The 21,870-nt window shown below is 34.9% G+C and overlaps 1 protein-coding gene across 3 annotated transcripts in view; it reads right to left on the bottom strand.

Annotated features, from left to right (window-relative positions):
- TNKS2 (tankyrase 2) overlaps positions 1-21,870 on the bottom strand; it is a 52,066-nt gene that overhangs the window by 15,181 nt on the left and 15,015 nt on the right. For 2 of the 3 annotated variants that reach the window (XM_028511285.2, XM_036026990.1), the window contains exons 9-20: positions 20,698-20,819; positions 18,039-18,130; positions 17,872-17,950; positions 14,632-14,803; positions 12,544-12,623; positions 8,334-8,479; positions 7,606-7,771; positions 6,791-7,010; positions 4,380-4,489; positions 3,491-3,679; positions 1,196-1,448; positions 57-139 (exon numbers count right to left, since the gene is read on the bottom strand). In XM_028511285.2, coding sequence (XP_028367086.1) covers positions 57-139; positions 1,196-1,448; positions 3,491-3,679; positions 4,380-4,489; positions 6,791-7,010; positions 7,606-7,771; positions 8,334-8,479; positions 12,544-12,623; positions 14,632-14,803; positions 17,872-17,950; positions 18,039-18,130; positions 20,698-20,819 — 1,712 coding nt within the window. The remainder of the gene's footprint in view (positions 1-56; positions 140-1,195; positions 1,449-3,490; positions 3,680-4,379; positions 4,490-6,790; positions 7,011-7,605; positions 7,772-8,333; positions 8,480-12,543; positions 12,624-14,631; positions 14,804-17,871; positions 17,951-18,038; positions 18,131-20,697; positions 20,820-21,870) is intronic. The other variant, XM_036026991.1, reaches the window with a different exon arrangement.

Here is a 21,870-nt window from a genome sequence, read left to right as displayed (position 1 = left end):
ATGTCCCATGAGGGTCCTTAAAACACCAAACCAAGCAAAACAATTCATCAACTCACCTGTTCCCTCTCAAATATATCCATTAGGTGCTCAAGCCCAAGATTCCTTACAAATTGAGTTATGCTAAAATCTACCCCTGGAACTGGAAAATAAGAAATCCAGAACAAAAAAAAGTCACCATTAGAATAGTAGGTACTGTTATTAAAAAGCTTTGTAATATTATTATACACATGAAGAAAGTAAAAATGAAGCAAAATATTAATAGCTACTTTGGATATAATACTAAACAAAATGTCAAAAGCTGCAAAGAGAATGCTCTAAGATTCATAATTAGAAGAAACAGTTTACCAACAGGACATCTCAGGTTAAAAAAATCTTTTCGCCTAGGCTGGCGTAGCTCAGTGGATTGAGCACAGGCTGCGAACCAAAGTGTCGCAGGTTCGGTTCCCAGTCAAGGTACATGCCTGGGTTGCAGGCCATGACCCACAGCAACTGCACACTGATGTTTCTCTCTCTCTCTTTAGAGAGGGATGGCACCATCCCTCTCTAAAAATAAATAAAATCTTTAAAAAAAGATCTTTTCATTAAAAAAACCCTTATTTTTAACTATCTTTAAAGTTTTTATAGAGCTGAAAACTACTATTATATGTCAATTTTATCTCCACTAAAAAAATTTTTTCCCTGTATTTGAGGATGTAAGCTACTTCACAAAAAAAATTTATGAAAAAAAGTTTTATAATGTCACATAAGGTGAGACAAATTTTGACAGGTAAAAGGTAAAGAGAACAGCTTTTCGAGAATGCAGGTTATGTGTGTGTATTTTTATCTTTGATCTTCAAAAATGATCTTCAAAGTTTTGGTATTTTGACACAGGATAAAAAGTATTCTGTAACCCTGTAATAATACACTGGAAGAGGTAAATAAAGGCATAATTATTCAACCAAAAGGGCTTCTAAACCTTTAAAAAAGCATATTTATATCTAAAGAGAGAGGGTTAGCAGAATCAAGGCTCAACCTGGAAGGAGAAAGTGTCATTAGGAAATATAATAATGTAAGAAAAAGAATAAAAGGCTAAAACTTTCAGATGATGGTATGTTAATCTGATATGAAGTTAAAGTTAAAAAATGACTTTTTAGCATTCTAAATGTCAAATATATGCTATAATATGAGTAAGAAAGTTATTTTTATAGAATCTCACCCTCTTTTTTCTCCAAACTGGAAGCACCCTCTGTTCCACTTGAACTAACCACTGAAGACAGTTCAGAAAAACTCCCAGACAAGTTATCAAGACTGCTGGCTGCAGAAAGACTTGATGGGCTAGACGGACCGGAAGACAGAGCATCTGCAGTGGCTGCTGGGCTTCTCAGGCCATTGAGCACTTGAGGTTTATAACAAGAAGGCAGAGCAGAAGGGGGCATGGCTGCTGTCAGGAGAGCACTGACATCATCTGCCTAACGTGCATGTCAAAAGAGACAAAATCTGTAATAAGCAAGTTTTTAAATTCTACTATCCTCAATAGAATGCACTTTAAAATATGACAAAACCCCAGCAGATTTGGACTAAAATTGCTTTTAATGTAAAAATGATTATTTTAAAAAGTGAAGCAAATAAATTATATTCAGCTATATTGTTATTAAATACAAAACATAACTGAGAACATCTATTCCAAGACACAGAATCAAAACTATTAAATGTGGCAAAGCATGAAAACACCCACAAATTTGATACTACAATTAAAAATATCAATGGTTTCATTTTAATTTATTGTATTTTTTCCATTACCATTTATTCCCCCTGTACCTTTTGCCACCTCCACCCAGTCCGTCCACCTGGCAATCACCACACTGTTGTTCATGTCTGGGAGTTCTTTCTCTTTTTTTGCTCGACCCCTCTCCTCAACTGCTCCCCTGCCCCCCAGCTGTCAGCCTATCTATAGTCTGTCTTGATTTTGCTAGTTAGTTCAGTTTGTTTTGAAAATATCAACTTAAATATCAATGTTAAAGCTTTTAACATTCCCAATTACTCTGAAAGAAGTAATTCAACCTACACAGAACTTTAACAAACATGATGACTGTTTCTTGGAAAATATTTAATAATATACTTATTCCTCAAAACTGAACATTTTGAGAGGAGGTAACAAAGATAAGAATTTAATGAAATATGCTAGAATTGAAAAAAATCCCCAAATTTATTGGTACATTAATTTGTTTAATTAGAGACATACACCATTCTTTCCCAATGCTCAATTAGTTAACATTCAGCAAGAAGTAAATCAGTACTTGTTTCCACGGTTAGTTACTAATTATACTGCGTATTCTGATTTTTATCTTCTTGTTCCCCCTAGTCTAAGAACTCTCATGGGACTCACAGTTTGTATACAACATTTTAAAATAACATTAGCACCATTTATTGGGTGCTTTTTATGTACCCGGTACATGCCAAGGACTTTAAGTATACTATTACTGTGTTTAATTCTCATATTAACCAGATATATTTTATCTCCATTTATAGATGAGGTAACTGAGGTTTAGAGGTTAGGCAACTTGCAAGACTGTGTAACTGTAAGTGGCAGAGCTGGAATTCTAAGGCACTCTGACTCTAAAGCCCATACATGTTCTCTAGAGCGCTCTGTTTCATTGCCAATTACACCTGGTGGACTAATGAATGTGTGGATTGAATAAGGAAAGTTCACTTTGAAGGTAGCTGGAATGGGAAATACATTTCCCTATAAAAATGTTGCAAATATGGTTGGGCTGTAACCCTGAGAAAAACCTATTTAACCCCCAATGCAGCTGAACTAAATTAGCTTTCTCAATGTAACTTGTAACAATGGACTCTCTCTCTCTCAGGAGAAAGCAGTCGCAGAGGACATATCCCTTCTTCCCTAAAGACTTTCTTTTCCCTTTCCCTGCATTGTTCTGATCAATTTCCTAGTGGTGGAGGCAAGACCGCACCTGTGTTACAGTGGCTGAAGCAGAGGCAGAGGCTGGAACAGACTCCTGAGGAGTTTCCCTCAGGAGAGGAAAAATGGCTTCTGCAGAAAACTGGAGGAGCAAGTCTGTTTATGAACAGTTCTAGTGGGGTAAGACAAAGGAACTTTGGCATGAGGTGGTGTGGAAGGGAATCTAGCAGAAGCAGGCTTTGTGGCTGCACCCTGAGGATAATGTCCCCAGCTGGGGAAATTCATCAAGGCCCGTGTTGGGTACTATCTTGCACCACATGCACTGTAACAGCATTTGGTGGAGGCCTGTGCTGTTTTGTTTCCTAACTAATGTAAGCAGCTATACCGTATACATCTTTTCCCCAAACTATTTAAAACACAGTAACTGACAATCCTGTTTAATTAGTATATTTTAACACCAAAAAAGTCCTACATTTAAATTGGGCTACAAACCAGATTTTACACATTCATCATAAAGACATTTTATATATACCAAGGGTATTTCTAAAAGTGAGAAAAGTGCTACGATTTTTTAAAAAGCCCATCACTTACTGAAACTAAATCTAAAGGTGTTTGTCCTTCCTGATTTTTAAGAGTAGGATCAGCTCCATGGGCCAACAATAAAGCACAAAGCTGTGTCCGTCCCTTTTGGGCTGCTTCATGCAAAGGTGTGAAAGCCCATTTATCCGTGGCATTGACACATGCATTATACTTTATTAGTAAAGCTGCTACATCTACATGCTGTAAAAGAAAATAATCCTGTTACAGTCTGAAATTTTATCACACTTTAGTTCCTAAAAAGAAACTAGCCATATACTTATTTTTCTTTCTTTTCATACTTAGTCTGGAAAGGAAAAACTGTTTCTCCCCAACATCATAATTTATGGGTAGTTAATTTAAAATTGCAGTAGACATTCAAATTACTTAAGAAATTATCTAGAAAATATGAAGAATTCTCTAAAAAAAGGAACTAAACCAATAGGACTTTAGCAATTTCTCATTTATTCACATGTTATAACTGACAAATATCAATTTATAAATCAGCAGATTTCCTCAATTACTCAAATTATACTACTGAAGACAGTCAATACTGGTTGTGACATTTAGGGAAGTAAAAAGTCAGGAATAATGCATCTGAACCTACAGATTCCTATGAATCCCAATGAGTCCCCTGGGCGCCAAAAAAAAAAAAAAACATTAATAGCTCAGTGAAAATAAGAGATAGATGGTAAGGCAATAAATGACAAATGTGCTGCACATCGCACAGGAGGCTTACAACAGATTCAGAACTAAAACCTGGAAGTTATTTAACATCTTTCTTTAGCTCTCATATTTACTTCTCTATAAAATGAGAAAGTCAAACTAAATTCCTGTTGAACTGCAATACTGATTTTCACTTTGAAAATCTCAGAGATTTTTCAAGTTAACATGAAGAACTCACCCCATAAGATGCTGCATTATGCAAAGGAATAAGTCCTCCTTTGTCTTGGGCGTTCACATCAGCTCCATGTTGTAACAAATACTCTGCAACTTCTAAATTATTATAACCGGCTGATTTAGAAAAGAAGTAAAAATATTTTTAATTGTTAATATAAAAATTAGTTACATATATTTATAGAAATCTGAAATTCCCCATTGAAGCCTATTAAAAGTTTATCTTATGGGAAAAAAATCTGCCTACTGGCCCGAAGCTGGAAGCTCTCAGTTATGACACCCATTTGTTTTAGAGAACCTGACTAATTTGCCTGTATCTTTAAAAACCTTCTTATCAAAGTCCCTGCCTTCATGGTTGTTATATACAACTTCCAGAAAAGAGCTACAAGTAAAAGGCTTTCAAACATATAAAAGCTAAGGTAGGAACACAAGTGGCTGACAGAGCAGAAGACAGCTACCCAGTGTGGGTCTCAGGACCTTACTTCTCCAGAAGGCCACAACGTCATGCTTTTTGCTAGAGAACATACACTACAGGAGTACACATACCTACAAGTCTGACAGCAGGACCTATGTATTGCTGTCAACTGCAACTTACTATTTTGCAAATGTCATAACCTCTTAGCTGTCATCTTGGGAACTGTCACCTATCTTAGTACATACTCTTATGGTGAAGTATATTTTGACATATATTCATAGATTGAAAGCAAATCTGGAACTTAGCTTTGCCAAAATAAAACCAGATATGACTTGAACCTTTAAAATAGTTCAAAATATTTTATTCATATTTACTTTTTTTATTGTAGTTTTCATCCTTTTGCTAAAGGATCTAAAGCAAAAAATTTTATTAAGATCAAGTAAAGAAAAAAAACCAAAACTATAAAACTGCCATAAGCTAAGTTGATACTTAGCTTCCAGGTCTCAAGGTATAATACTGCTCAAGTAGGCGGAAATATTTTATATATACAACACATTTATCATTTACAAAGACAAATAACTGAAATATTAATGTTAAGTGTTGTAGATAAGCTTCCATAAAAATATAAGAAACTAATATAAATAAAAATACACACCACAATTCAAATCAGAGGTCAGGTCACATCTAGTCTTGCATGAACTAGAAACCCCTGATGGACAGTGGAAGTAGAAAAGCTTTTTCTCACTATATTACCATTTGTGGTTTATCACTTCCAAAATTCTCTAGCAGACACATAGATGGAGGAGTACTTTTCCTTGGATAGTGGGGTCCCAACTTACATGTGGTGAGAATGTAAAGGCGAAAATTACATATAACCAAAACCATCCCCTGAACACCAGGAACACAGTTACTCCCACAGAGACTGAAATGAATTGGGAGAAGAGTAGATTTCCATCTCCCATGTTACAAAGAGGCAGAAACACCTGGACTATCTATTTTCTCTTTTTAAACCATGTGTATATAGATAAAGCCGTATAAGTCAAACATGTCTATGACACAAGTCTACTGCCTATGCTGTGGGCTCAGTGATTTTAATAGCCCAAACTCTAGCATCTTCAATGCAGGTGAAAAAGCTCTACTGAAGCCACAATGTTGTATATGTGTGCTAAAAATAAAGGTGCAGAGTGCACATTTTCATTGAAGACTTAGAACATATATTATGTACTCAGGTGTGCTCCAAAATTCCTATGTTGAAGCTCTAACCACCAGTACCTTAGAATGTGACTGTATTTGTAGACAGGGCCTCTAAAGAGGTAATTAAATTAAAACAAGGCCAGTCAGACTAGGTCCTAATCCAATCTGACTGGTTTCTTATAAGAGAAGATCTAGGACCTATAGAGAGAGACATACAGGGATGTCTGCCCAACAAAGAAAAGGCAATGTGAGGACACAGTGAGACGGTAGTCATCTGCTATCCAACGAGAAGGGTCTCAGGAGAAGCCAATCCTTAACATCTTGATCCCAGAATTGTGAGAAAATAAGTTTCTGTTGTTTAAGCCACCAGTCTATGGTATTTTATAACTAATACAAGAAATAACTTTGGCAAGAGATTTATGTAACTTCTGAAAGTCTGTTAAGACTTTTTTTTCTGTGCGCTTAACAGCTATCATTAGAAGAAAGCTTTAGCTTCCCATGAGGAGGGCTAGCTCAAGCAAGCGTATTTTTTAAGTTTCTGTACCCTAAACTTATGTATCAAAGATGATTCAAATAACATGGTAACCTGAAATAAAAGTTCCAAAGCACATGGTGACCAGCAGAGTGAAGAACATGAAGTTCGCTTTATGGGCAAGTGTTGCTCTGTACAAATATACTATAGAGTGTAACAGTGATATTAGAAGATATCTGATTTGAATTCTTTATGTTTACTTGTAGAAAAGATTTCACTCAGGTAAAATGAATCTTAGGAGTCACCAGCCTAAATGTGCGAAACATCATTCCCTTACCTGCCAAATGTAAAGGTGTTGAGTGTCGGCCTTGGGTATCACGGCAATTTACATTATCAGGAGAAGACAGCTTCTTTACTCTGGCTAAACAACCCTTCTTGGCAGCATCTAACAAAGCTGAATCTCCCCTAAGTAGATCTTGGATATCAGTATCTCCATCTTTAACAAGATCTAAAGGAGTATTGCCATCCCTGTTTTTCTTTGTAGGATCTGCACCATGCTGGACATGTGAAAAAGTAGAAAAGAGGAATTGACTCAGGTTTGTACTTGGTCAATGAGAAAACAGGCAATGTAATTCTATTTTTAAAAAACCCATTTTCTGCTGAGACTAACCTTAAAGGTTAACATGACTGTTATTAATATTTAATATACAAAAAACCACATTTAAAATATTTCATTAAAAATGAACATTTATGTATGTCATTTTTAGTTTTTTAAAACACTGAAATGAAGTATAAATTCAAACTTTATTCTTGTTTTTACTGTAAAATATCTACACTAATACCTGTATGGAACCAGTACTATCAACTTCATTAGTGTTCAATAAATCTGGCTTAGACATTACACAATCCATTAACTATTTTGAAGTTAAAGTACTAAATAAGAAACTTAATATTACCAGAGAACAATTAGGTAATGATAATCGACTTTATACAATAATAAATCTGTGTGATAAACATACTCATAGATTAAAGTACTATTCCTGACTACTATTCTGAAATCTAGATAATTACTAGTTTAAGTTTCCATTAGAATCAGAAGTCTCAAACATATTCTATGTAATATACTCTGTGAATAGAAGTACTTAAATATACCTGGAGCAGCAGTTTGCAAATTTCATATTTTCCTTTTGCTGCAGCTTCATGTAAAGGTGTAAATTTCCATAAATCGGCTACATTAACTACTGCTCCATGCTTAACAAGAAGTTCTGCAACTTCATAATGTCCATAAGAACATGCATTGTGCAAAGGTACAAGGCCTCTGGAAAAAAAAGTAAATACAACAACACAAAAATATGTTTTAATTTAAATAATTACATATAGCTGATAAATTTCTTGAACTCTACTAGGGATTATACTGATTATACTTTATAGAACATAAATATTTATTAAAAGACTAAGTGGAATTATTTTTGGGGTGCTGGCAAAGATGAAATATTTAAAATTACAGAGAATATAACAAACATACATACTCAATATCTATAATTAGGAAATGTATATTTTTAGAGAAAAATAATTTTAAGATAAACTGGAAGAACTTAAATATCCTGAAAGCAAATTGAAAAGAATTTTAAATCAATATTACACTAACATTGCAATCTCCTTGGCCATTGTAAAATATAAGGAATTATGCAAATAAGTCTGACAATAAATGCTAACCATCATAAAATCTTAACTAAAATGAAGAAGCTAAATTTAATTTAATGTTAGAGAACAGATGTCCCTGAAAATAAAGAGCTGAGAACTATCATAAAAATATTTTCGGATTTTTCTAAAAAGGTCTGGTAATGGAAAGAGAGGTCATGGCAATTGTTGGTACTTGCCCTTTGTCTTTAGCATGCACATCAGCTCCGTGTTGCAGCAGATACTCCACCACAGACACCCTGTTATAGCCAGCTGCAAAATGGAGTGGTGTAGACTGACGCCCTTCGATGTCTCTGCAGTTCACACTCTGAACAGTACACAATTTCTATAGGATGGAACCCAGAATACACATGATGCTATACATTCTGGTTTCTTGTTTTCATTCATTTAGTAGAATTTTTGAATGTCTGAGTTATTTTTTGTTTCATCAATTCAGCATCCTCAGAAACTATTTGCTATTTATTTATTTTAAAAAATTAAAAAAAAATTTTTTTGTTTTGTCCTGCCCTGTCTGGTGTAGCTCAGTGGATTGAACACTGGCCTGTGAACCAAAGGATTGCTGGTTCGATTCCCAGTCTGGGCACATGCCTGGGGTGTGGTCCAGGTCCCCAGCAGGGGGCCCTTGAGAGGCAACCACACATTGATGTTTATTTGTCTCCCTTTCTCCTTACCTCCCCTCTCTCTAAGAAGAAATATATAAAATCTAAAAAAAAAATTCATTTTGTCCTCACCCAAGGACATTACCCCATTGCTTTTAGAGAAAGGAAGGGAGAGAGAGAAACCTCGATGCAAGAGAGAAGCACCGGCTGGTTGTCTCCTATATATGCCCAGGCTAGGGATCCTATGCACCCAGACCAGGAATCAAACCTTCAGCATTTTGGTTATGGGATGACAGTCCCATAACCAAATGAGGCACACTGGCCAGGGTGCTATTTATTCTTATTTCATCCTGTCACTTATTGGGAATCCTTCTGGTCCTCTAATCTATACCTATATCATCTTCTTTTGCTAAAACTAGTAGGTGAATTTTATCATTACCACTACTACTATTTACATAAAGGTATTCTAAGTATGAATTATTAGCAATTGTAACTTGCACTTTTGGCAAATATATGTGGAAGTACACTGCATCATAAAAGCATCAGCATCACTTGGGGCTTGTTGAAAACTCAGAATCTCAGACCCCCATCTACTGAGTCAGAACTAGCATTTTAACGAGACCCTAGGTGATCTGTAAGCATATTAAAGGTTGAGAAAGTACTGCTCTTGACCAGTGATTCTCAAATTTTCATGTGCATTTGGTCCTACCTCCAGCTTTTCTAACTCAGTGTGTCTTGCCTGGGGCTTGAGAATTTGCATTTCTAACAAGTTCCTAGGTGGTGCTGATGCTGGTAGTCATGGAACAACATTTACAGAATTATAGTGCACAATATGGAATGAATTAACTAATAGAATGCTATTGTTTATGTACCATCCTTGGGAGAAGAAAATAGTCAATCAAATAATTATTTGTGTTCTTTGGTTTAGAGAATAATGCCTAGCTGAGAAAGGCTGTAAGAGTATGGCAACACTCAAAATACTTAGAGTATTTTGCATGAGCATTTGGGGAATCAAAGCAACACCAGTAATAAAAATCATGAAGCTCAAAAAAAGTCAAATGAATTATCAATGTAAGTAAAAACCCTTCTCTCTTTACTATCCTACCCTAAAAGTAGAATAACCTAGTGCCAATAAACCAAAGGATCAACTTTCAGGGGTTTAACCTCAAGTGGTGTGTAATCACAGGAGTGATAAAGCTCTTCTATGCTATCCAAACAAGACGTTGTCAGATATATAGATTCAGGGTCCCATATGAGATATGGCATCTCATGGTCTGGTGTCAGGCTCTAAGAATGAGTATTTTGTCATACATATGCCAGGTGCTAGGTTTGGTAGTTATCACTAGCCACACTACTCCCTACTTGTCAGTTTAGTTTTATCCAGACTGAGAAGGTTTTCTAATAGAAAGCATCTAGTCTATGGATCACCACAAAACACAAGTGAGCACATAAGTATACACTGGGTAATATGCAGATGTTATTGTCCCAGTGATTTACCTGTCTACAGCTAGATAAGGAATAGAAGAGTGGATGAAGACAAAGTTCTATCAACTGATGTTAAAAGGAGAGGTGAGAGAAGACAGCCTGATGACTAGTCTGAGAGAATAAGGGAGAGAAGAAGGTCTTTCTCAATCCAATTGCATTATTTTATTCTCTAAATCCAATTCCTGCCCCTTATTTCACCTCTTTATCTGTTTCTTCCTCTAGACTCTTTCTAGCTTTACAAAAACAGTCTTGTCTTTACTATTATATATACTGAATATTGGTTTATATTCCTTAACATATATAAGTAGACAAGCATTTTTATCATCCACCCCCAATAAAAAAATCAGCTAGTTGCCTTTTAACTAAGTAGTTACCTTTAAGTTTAACTTAAGTTACCTGAACTTAAGTTTCCTTTAACTTAATTTTTGATCACTTCTGCAGGAAATATTTTGGTTCACTACTTTTAACTCAAGTGATTTGCTTTTCCACAAACCAGCAGCCAGTAATAGAAACAAAATCCTCCTGTCAATATCCTCTTAGCCGCCTACTTAAGTGACTAAAAATGTAAATATAAAACTTGTCAAACATTTAAGATTGCAATTATAATACGATCTTTCTTTAAAAAATGAAATTATTTTAAAAATAAAACCTTCAGTTATTTGGGAATAGCTGTACTACCTACACAGATAAAGCAGTAGGGTAGGATCCCATGAACTTTTAAATCAACTTCCAGAGATCTCTTTATTTGAAAGTATAGTGAATAAATTTTCTCAATGTTCAAGTTCAGATGAGACCAACATTCATATTCTATCCTCAGAAGAATCTAAAACTGTCTTTGCAGGGTGGGTTTGTTCAGGATGGAGAACACCATATGAAAATATGGTGATACTGCTTCAAATAGATACATCTCCCGTGAATCAAATCAATACATTCAGGTTTTTATAGAATTTCTTATTACCTACTAATGGTCCCTAAAATAGGACTCACACTGCTTTGAAAACATGTGGAGTGAATAGGGGGGTACAATGAAGTTTTTTTCTCTTAGTAGCTTTGGAAATGAAAATAGCATAATTGCCAAAAAAGAAAAAAAAAGTTTTCCAAAATGAAAAAAAAATATGGGACTACTAAAACATGTAAAACATGCTGAGTTAGCCCTGGCTGGTGTGGCTCAATGGACTGAGTACCAGCCTGTGAACCAAAGGGTTGCCGGTTCGATTCCCAGTCAGGCCACAAGCTTGGGTAGTGGGTCAGGTCCCCAGTAGGGGGAACACAAGATGCAAGCACACACTAATGCTTCTCTCTTTCTCCCTTCCTTCCCCTCTGTCTAAAAAATAAATAAAATAAAATAAAAGTAATTTTGCTCTTGCAAAAATGTTTGGCTTTTGAGTTACATATTTAGCTGGATACACAATTACGACAGGTAACAGAAATATCTGGTATAGGCATCAAAGACATTAGATATGATCCTGTTGTGAAAAGCAAAGCAAAATCTAAGGAAGTAATCAGTTACTCTAAGTAAGACAACTATGGGAATTGGGTGCCGAATTAAGAGCTGAAGTTGGCTCCTCTGAGAAAGAACAAAAAATTCAGTTTGGATAAGTTTAAGATTATAAGGAGACTGTGGCTCTGAAAAGTGGCAACACTGCATCATTATTATGTTTAAACACTGGGTCCTCAGAGAAGACATACATAGATGGAATAAGACACTGTTTAATTTTTTCTGCCTTCTTGTTTTGTATGTCAAATGTAAACAACAATAGATGATAATTTGATATAACTTATTTTTTTAATCCTCACCCAAGAATACACTTACTGATTTTAGAGATGGGAAAGGAGAGAGAGGGAGAGAAACCCCAATGAGAGAGAGAGAAGCATAAACTGGTTGCCTTTTATACACTCTCTAACCAGGGGCCGAACCCACAACCCAGGCATGTGCCCTGGCCAGAATTCAAACCAACAACCTCTTGGTCTATAGGATGATGCTCCAACTAAGTGAGCCACACTGGTCAGGGGGATATACCTTATTCTTTTAAAGGGACAAATGTACAGGTCCTTTAAACAAAATGCATTTCCATAAACATGCAGTTTATTTAAATTTGTGACTGTGATGCATTTACAGAAATATATGTAAAACTAAAAAGTTTCTTTCATTACTTAATGATTCTAATGTTCAGAACTAAATTAGCATTATTTATCTTTTAAAACAAGGTACACAAATAACTAGGCTCTTCATTTTAACAGTATAGATACATCAAACACTGTCAAATTAAAAATTCAAAGTAAAAAACATATGATCATCTCTTACTTTTACAGTTTCTACATCTCCAGCCTTTGCAGCTTCCAGCAGTTGTCTGTCTGCTTCTGAATTACCTAATGGGATGCCCTCTAAAGAGAAAAAGAAGGAAAGAGCAATTAACTCCTCCTATTAGAAGGAGGAACTACCAAGCTTTAAGGGAGGCATCTTACCTGAAAGTAGAGTTCTTTTTTACTTGGGTAGATTTTACTACAAAATCTACAAAATACCTATGGTACTAGAGGAAAAAGAGTTAAGACTTTCTTAAAACTTTTTTTGGAAACATATGTAAGTGACATACATGTAAATGTGAATAATAACCATAAAGTGTGACTTAGACAATGTAAAGGAAGATGATGAAAGATGGCCTGCTCTATAACCAAACCTGTAGAATGGTGGAAAAATAGAGTAGTGCAACCACCAGAGATCTAACCATGGTTCTGACATTAACTAGCTATCTGACTGGGGTAAGTCACTTGAACTTTCTCGGCTTCAGACTCTTCTTAGTTTCAAAATGAGAGAAGTTGGATTAGAAGATATCTAAACTCACTTTCAGGTCTGGAAATCTGTTTTATAGCTTAAATAAATCCCATAGGAAAGGAAAAAACATGTACCTTGTGTCTTAGAACAAAATAAACTCCGGATGGATTAAAGACTTAAATATAAAAATTAAACCTTAAGTATAATAGAAGAGACTATAGGTAAGCGTTTTTATCTTGTAGTAGAAAAATGTGGTGGAGTAGTATATCAAAAGCAGAATCAAAATTGATTTGGAAAAATATTTACCCAGGCATTAAATAAAGCATTAAACAAAGTGGTAAGACAAAGAAAAAAATGGAAAAAATATCACAACATGTATCTTAAAACTGCAAAGTAATGCACTTTATTTTTCATCCATTAGTGGGCAAAGAGGAAATGGAGGAGCTGCATGACAGTATTTCTGTTATTTGTATTTAAAAAGCATCTATTACTTCTATAATTCACACACAAATTCACACAAAGAGAAGATTAAGAATTATAATACCTAGGGGCTGACAAAAAAAAAAACCAGATCCTATCATATATTGTTAGTAGTAGAGTATAAAATGGTACATAACGTTTATAGAAGATGATTTAACAATTACATTTATTCTCTGATCTGGGAATTGTACTGTGATACTTTATTCTAAGAAATTAGCTGGAAAAGTAGGTAACAGCATTTTGCATAAAACCACCAAGACTGTAAATCTCCCTCACTAGGCAACTGAATAGGGCTAGCCAAAATGACACTGAAACAAATATGTGGTATGCGGGGAAGTAACGCAGTCCTGTAGTTAGCTCACAGTTCTGGCAGCTTCCAGGAGGTTTTATCAACCAGCCTCCACCTAGTCAAGGAGTGTTTTTCTCAAAGTGTGGTTTCTAGACCACAGGTATAAGGATCTCAAGTGTGACTACTGAAGATACAAAAGGTTTGATCTGTTACATTTCTTCTCATTACCACTTTGGGATGTCAGATACTCTTAAATTCTAGTAAAATGTAGACATGTAGGCAAAGACACTTTAAAATCATGGGACCAGATTTCTAGGCTAAAATTTTTAAGATATGTGTAGGTATTTATAACTTGTATATAAATATTTAGTCTAAATATTTTTAGATGTAATGAAAGGGTGAATAGTTAAATAAATTGTATTAAGTCAAATAGTTGGTTACCTTGCACAAAATCTACATGCCTTACATATGAAAAATCTAAAAAAAAAAAGCAGCATAGAAGTAGGGCTAGTCTTTACAGTATTATTTATCACTATGGTTGCTCTACCAAGAGACGTCTACCTTTCAAAGTTTTCCCTTCTTTAAAAAGAAATATCTACTATTGTACCATACTCATAAAAGCTTTCTAGATAAAAACTTAAGAGTCAGCTATTTATTCAGAGAAATTGGGCAGAAAATGCTACTGAAACAAAATCCTAATAAAGATTAAACACATTTGGACATTAATTATAATAAGTTAGGAAGAAATAACAGCCAAAAATTCTAAAATAAATTCCTTTTACTACCAACTCTTATATAGCGTGTGAAAAAATTTAAAGGTTAAAAAATAATTTCATGGAAGCAGTTAATACCTTGAAGAAGCTGCTGCACGTTTTCATTCCCCATCTGTAAGGCAGTGAAGCCCTGCAGGGATATGATGTTAGGGTCACACCCGTAGCTCAGGAGCAGGCGGCAGGTCTGTAGGTGACCACAGTGTGCGGCTCTGTGCAGAGAAGTCTGACCAAGATTATCCAGAGCATTCACCTGAACAATACAGAAAAAGCTGAAATTAGCTTTCAACTCAAATTTTTAAATCATCCAATCATGTATTTAACATTTGCTACTAATTTAAAATCCTCGACTATTTTCTTAAGAAGCCTATTCAAAACAAATATTTATGCCCAAATTTAGAACATAAATCCACCAATTCATGAAGGCTGACAGCAGAAGGAAGACTCAATTTTGGGTTAAAAGGGTAAGATGTTGAGTAACAGCTGTGTTTAACATCAAAGTATTAATAAGTTTACCACATTCAGAGGTAGACACTGCCTAAGAAAGTCTAATCCATGTATTTTTATGGTTCTCTGAGGTCCAGAAATGTGGAGAACAATCCAAAGAGAGACAATAGTCAGTAACAAATCCAGAGGTTAGGTTAGCATTAAAACACTTATTTCTATTGGCTTAATCATCCACATTTTTTTATCATGTAAATAAAATATAACCTGTATATACAAAATACACTATAAAATATTCACACAATAGAATACTTCTGAGCAATAAAAAGGAACAAACTATTCACAAGTGGATGAATCTCCAAAACAGTGTATTGAGGAAAAAGCCTTACACAAAAGTATAATCATCATGTGATTCATTAGACACAAAGGCCTCAAACAGGCAAATCTAACCTATGTAGGAAAAAGTAAAAATGATTATTGCCTCTAGGGATGGAGATTGCCTTGGATGGGGGTCCTGTCCTCTGCCGTAAGATAATGCTCTGTATCTTGGTGAGTTTTGATTACACGGGTGTATGCATTAGTCAAAATTCAGTAAATGTACACTTAAGATTTGTGCATTTCACTGCATGTAAATTTTACACTTAAAAAAGCCTGTAAATGAATACTGACCTCTAGATGCCACCTATGTGAAAGTACTTAAGAAGTGTACAGTAATGTACAAATTACTCTGATATGTCAAAAAAAATAAAGATACATTGATAGAGGGAGAAAATGATATGTAATAAAGCAATGTAGCAACATGTTAACAAAATCTAGCTTGTGGGCACATATTCTCTATAAAATTCTTTCAACTTGGCTGTATTTTTAAAAATGTTCATCATAAAAAAAAAACCCCACCTGTAACACTCCCCCATCTCATCCTTACTTCACCCTTCCCAACCAGGGAAATAAATCTTCAAAACATAACTGAGAAATTAAGTTCCTTGGTAATTAATCCTGTGGCCATTAGTATGTTTTGAGACTCTGTCCAATTTATATTCATGGAATTGGGAAAAATTTAAACGGGAATTTAGTAAAACTTTCTTAATGAATCCAAAACTAGACTACATATAAATGGCTCATCTCCAGCCTTATGGAATCTGAAAAAGCAATTTAAAATGTGCAGGGTAATTTATTTATTCACATACTAAGACACACTAAAATATGAAGTACATTCACTTGAAAACTTAAATTGGGTACTACTCTCTTTTAAGATTAGTGTGACCAACGTCACCTGGTTTGTCTGGGACTTCCCCAGTTTTAGCACTGAAAGTACTGTGTAAAATTTTGGGACTTCCTCAGTCCTGGCCACACCTGGATGGCTGGCCACCCTATCCAATACGTGTTTCACTGAGTTTCACAACTCAAACTTAATATGCATCCAGATATTCTTCTAGTAATGCATCTCAGGCACAAAAAAGCAAGTAGTGAAAAGTTACAGAACATACAGACAAATGAGATATGACAAGCAGTCAAGCAGAAATAACTTTATTCAGTAGTTTACAATAGGAAAGATGAAAATTATACATCATCAAGAATTCCCCCAAATCAAAGAGAAATTAAGACACTGAGAGGCAACAAAAAAAGAAACTGTAGAATTCTAAGTGGTTACTTGAGTGCGAAGCCCAAGGAAGGACAGATCAGAAAACTATTCTGCAAAGCACATTTAGAGAAGAGCCTCGGGGCGATCTAAGGAGGAAGGGATCTCTATTTCATTTGTCTCCCTTTATTCAGAGTAGCTTCATTCTTTCTGTTATATAATAAATTTCTACTAACGATGTTGTTCAAAGGCAAGGGTCTGCAGCTAAAAACTGTCTTGGCCCATGTGGCTCAGTTGGTTGGAACATCATCCTGTAAACTAAACGGCTGTGGGTTCCATTCCCAGTCAGAAAACATGCCTGGGTTGTAGGTTCAGTCCCCAGTCCAGGCTCATATGAGCAATTGATTAATGTCTCTCTCTTGCATCAATGTTTCTCTCCCTCTTTCTCTCTTTCTCATTTCCCCTCTCTAAAATCAATAAGCATGTCCTCAGATGAGGATTTTAAAAAAGGAAATGTATCTTTAAAAAACAAAAACAAAAACTTGTAGAACTGCTGAATTAGGTGACTGTCACCCCTATCTGGAATACTATTTTTATCTTTTACAGATTGTTATTTTTTTTTTTAAGTTCCTGGGTAAGAAATGATTTGTAGCTTGGATGACAACATAACTAATTATTCAACAAATAAAATGCACTGTGCATAAATGCCAACTAAAAAATATTAATTTCCCAATATGAGTAGCATTTCCCACTATGGGGAGCTATGTTTTTAGTCAAGTTATTTAAATAATTCATTTTCTGTTCCAAGTTCTTTGGCTCAGTCACAGAAATAACAGAGGATAAGAAAGACTGTGGCTGGGGTAAATAACCAGAGTTTCATGGTAACCTAGGTACAAAAGACATGAGAAAAGAATACTGGAAAATATGATAGGTCAGAATCAGTATTTTGTAGCTAGGGATATTTTCCTGAAGACTATATAGAATGTTACAAAAAGACCTTTAGGATACCTGGACCAGGGAGTGGGGGGTGGGGGGTTGGCGGGGGCAGGTGGGGCGAACTGGTGGTGGTGGTTAAAAGGAATAAAGGCTATATAAGAAAAATGTCATTTTGAATAAATCCATAGGATTTCTAGCAAAAAATTTGATAAAGAAAAAGTATCTGCAGGACTATTTTTAAGTACAGATTAAGAGGAAAACAGTAATACTTATAAGAGAGTGAACCGTCTAAAAAGTCAGGCATTTCATTTGCTAAACAAAATAACTCACTGGATTACCAAAGATTACCAAAGAGGTAATACCTTTGCTTCATGTTTCACCACAACTTCGACAACATCGTTGTGAGCTTTCTCAGATGCCACATGTAGAGGAGTCAAGAATCTTAAAGAGAAAAAGCCAGCCAGATAGTAAGTGTATTTTTCAAAAAAAAAAAAAGTCAATAATTTTTAATTATTAAAATTATACTTACTCTTTAGTTTTTTCATTGATGTTTGCTCCTTTTCTTAGCAATAGTTCGCATATTTGCTTTCTTTTAGGGTACGGAGATGCGGCAGCACAATGCTAGATAATTTAAATTGCAGCATTAATCAAGGACTATACGTGATTGATTTTTTATTTAAGAATATTTGTGTCCAATCAAGAAGTTATTTTAATTTTTTATTTTTGACCAACTTTTTAAAAACTTTGCTACTCAAAGACTTTCTATTGGATAGAATGTGCAACGATTACTAAATTCTGGCAGGGTCTGAAAATCTTATTTACTAGATAACATCTATTACTAAATGGTCAAACTTTATAGTTGTTCTTACATCTTTGAAAAAGCTACTACTGTGATAAAAATTTTAAATTAATGTGACCAATACTCAAAACTATTCCCATTGAGAATGGTGCTTATATTATTTTTAAAAGGTTCATTAATAAAATGCCCCAAAAGCTGGGGTTTCTTTACATGAAGAAATAACATAGCACTCATCAGCTCTGGATGCTGCTTGGTTAATAGCGCTGATGGAACAGTATTTGTTGACGAGTAGTATTTATTTCTCTTTCAATCAGCTGTTCCAGCAGAACAAGGAGCTTGGATTACCTGCTTGGCAAATATCAGTGGTAGAAAATGATACACTTCAAGCTGGACGTGGTAGCATGAATGTGTATGATATATCAAGGAGTAAGAGAGATAGGAGACAGGGATGCACTCATTATAAACCTAGTTAAGTATCTTGTGGTCATATCCCAGATCTTTTCATCCTCAACATCCAGGATGACACGAATACACAACAGGTGTTTAAAAAATGTCTAAGAGTGAATGGCTAAATCAATGTGTGTGTGTGTGTGTGTGTGTGTGTGTGTGTGTATAAAGATAAAATTTAAACCTGAAATTCATGGAATAAAAGTTCTAGATAACTGTTAGAGGCTAAGTTGTTTTATACAGCTAACTACACAGTACATAGGATATTTGTTTTCTGATTCTGACCTGATGTTAATTACAAAGTTTATCCAATCTTCATGACTTTGTTTCAGATCCATTTTTTTGATGCTGTTGCTGTCACAAAAATCATTCCTTTGCTCTCAATAAAACCCTTTCTAATTGGTGAGCCTAGCTCCTTTGCATGTTATGAGTAACCACTCCAGGACATCTAATAGGATAGTACACAGACTGGAAATAGTTTATTTCCAAGAATTTTGACCGCATTCATTTCAAATTGCTCCTCTATTCCTCTGCCCCTTCCTGGGACAGGGCCTGTAATTTCTGGAAACCTGGAAGACACTGCCCCTGGACAACTATCCAGTACTTAACTCCTAGTATGTTTTAAGGTTAATAACAAAATTAAGGTGTTAAATAGCAGAATATTTAGGGAAAAATCAAGATGTAGTGTAAGCTGTTCAGACCCAGAAAATTTTCCATGTCAGTCTTTACAAGTCTCTCTGTATCATCTTTATGCTGTTATGATTTTAATTTTGCACTAGCATTTCTTATTAGTCTGCAGCTTTACTACTGTTTTACCTGGATAATTTTTATAAGTAGAAAAAACCATCTACAATGTTTTATAGATAGGTTTCTACATAATCTTCACATAGTTTATGTCACATTGTAAGGAAGAAAATAAACCATAAAAGGAATTTGATAAGTAAGGCTACATGAGTTAAACTTTCCCCTAAACATGGCAATTTATTTAGGGTCATCTTCCCTCACTCAAAGCACATTCTGCAATTCATACAGCAGGATTTCTTCCTTTTAAATTTTTGCTTCCTTTTAAATTTAAGGTAGTCTCTGATTACACCATTCCCTTTCCTATCTTCCATCACTTATGCTTACTAGCTCCCATCTTTTCTGAATGCTTTTCCATAGACTGCTTGGTTCTCATTTACTTTGTTGCGGTTCCACTGGGGTCATTATTTCCATCAGGGAAACAGCTTTTACTCACACACTTTATTCACACAGTAGAGAGAGAAAATATACTGACTTTTAGACCTAATTTTGAAAGAAATCACAATAGTAGAAGGAAAACCAAGTGATTTTTATGTTGGTGGCAGAATTATTTTCTTTCTTATTATTTTCAGTGGGTTCCAACTTTTCTTTTTTAGAGATTTTTATTTATTTATTTTCAGAGAGAGGAGAAGGGAGGGAGAAAAACACTGATGTGAGAAACATTGACTGGCTGCCTCCTGTACAATGCTCCAACTGGGAGTAAAATTGGCGACCTTTTACTTTGTGGGAGGATGCTCAACCAACTGAGCCACATTGGTTAGGGCGGGTTTCAAATTTCCAATCATAAAATAGTTATAATTTTTATAATATAAAAGCAAATTATATGTACCACTCATGATAATAAAAAACTATACACAGTATATCCAGTACATACATAAAGCATTTTTCTGGAAGGATACTCAAATGAGCAATAGCACTGCATTTTGGGGGCTCAGGTTGTCCATTTTTCTGTATTGTCTGATACTTTTTTATATATGAGCAGGTATTAATTTTTAAAAAGTACAGATTTTAAAATAATGCTATTACTAAAAGTAGGAGGACATTATGATAGTCACCCTGTATCATCAGAAGAGGTAGAATAATGACTAGTTTTGCATATTTCTGGTTACTGTATTGTAAAAACTTAAATCTGAAACATTACCAATGCTGTTTCATGTGTTTGAGGATGCTTAAAATTGACCATTTCCAGAGAGAGATGTTTTTTGATTCGTGTAACGTCAGCTTCCCGTGCAGCCTGCAGCAAAGAGTGGCCTTTAAATTCATCTAGATGAAGAAAAAGTATTTAAATCTGTATGAGAATAGTCAAATTGACAGGATTCACCTAGTAAAAGACACAGTATTTTTCTTGAAATTATTTTCAAAATTATCTACCAAAATTGCCAAGCTGAGAGTCTAAAGACAAATAGAACCCCCAGAAAGGGAAACAGTGGTGTTCCAGTTCACCTCAGTTATGACCCAGTTTATCCCCAACTCTATCACAGATGTAGCCCATGGCCAACTCAAGATCTGTTTTGGTCCGAAGGTATCTAGAGAACTGCCATATATTCCCAGAGAGTTCTGAGAATTTTCTAAAACACAGAAATTTTCTCAGTAAAAATAGAGGGCGATCACAGTTCCTACACTAACATTACAGCAATAGCAGATGGCTTTGTTCACACATCAGAGAACTCGGGACAAGATGGGTATCTCCAAGAGGCATCTACATATTTTCTTAAGGTTCTTCTCTTCTATTCCTCAGATCTGTGAAACCATCCTTATCCTTTAATACTCCAAAATAATGTAAGTTTCCTATTTATGTATGGCAAACTAAACTAGGTGGCTACTTCTCACTATATCCACACTTCAGCTATACATAGAAAACCATAGAACTGTCCGGATACCAAAGAATATTAGATGGTAAAATCCGGGGACTATGTTTACAAGACAGCAACCCGGAAACACATTATGTTCCCAAAGTTCACTTTTTAAACAAATTATTTCAGAAAAATAACAACCCTTTAACCTCATGGCACTTTCACAAGGAAGTCACATCAAAGTTAGGAACTTGTATTCTTTTCAAAAGCCTACCATCTATAAGACTAACACATGTAAAAAGCATTTAACTTGACTTCAAAAAATCCAATACAAATACGTTTTCATTTCATAGCCTCTTAAGAGCAGAATGAGTAGAAACTTCCAAATGATTAAATATGCTAATCTAAAACATATAACCCATGGTTAAGGAAAATATTCTACTATTTAAACATTTCTAGAAACAAACAAGAAATAATTTTAGTTTGATATCATAATATCTTAGCAAAACATTCATCGTTTT

This window comes from Phyllostomus discolor, chromosome 5 (genome assembly GCF_004126475.2).
Source record: "Phyllostomus discolor isolate MPI-MPIP mPhyDis1 chromosome 5, mPhyDis1.pri.v3, whole genome shotgun sequence".
Taxonomy (NCBI): Eukaryota; Metazoa; Chordata; class Mammalia; order Chiroptera; family Phyllostomidae; genus Phyllostomus; species Phyllostomus discolor.
This window is presented reverse-complemented; position numbering and strand designations above follow the sequence as displayed.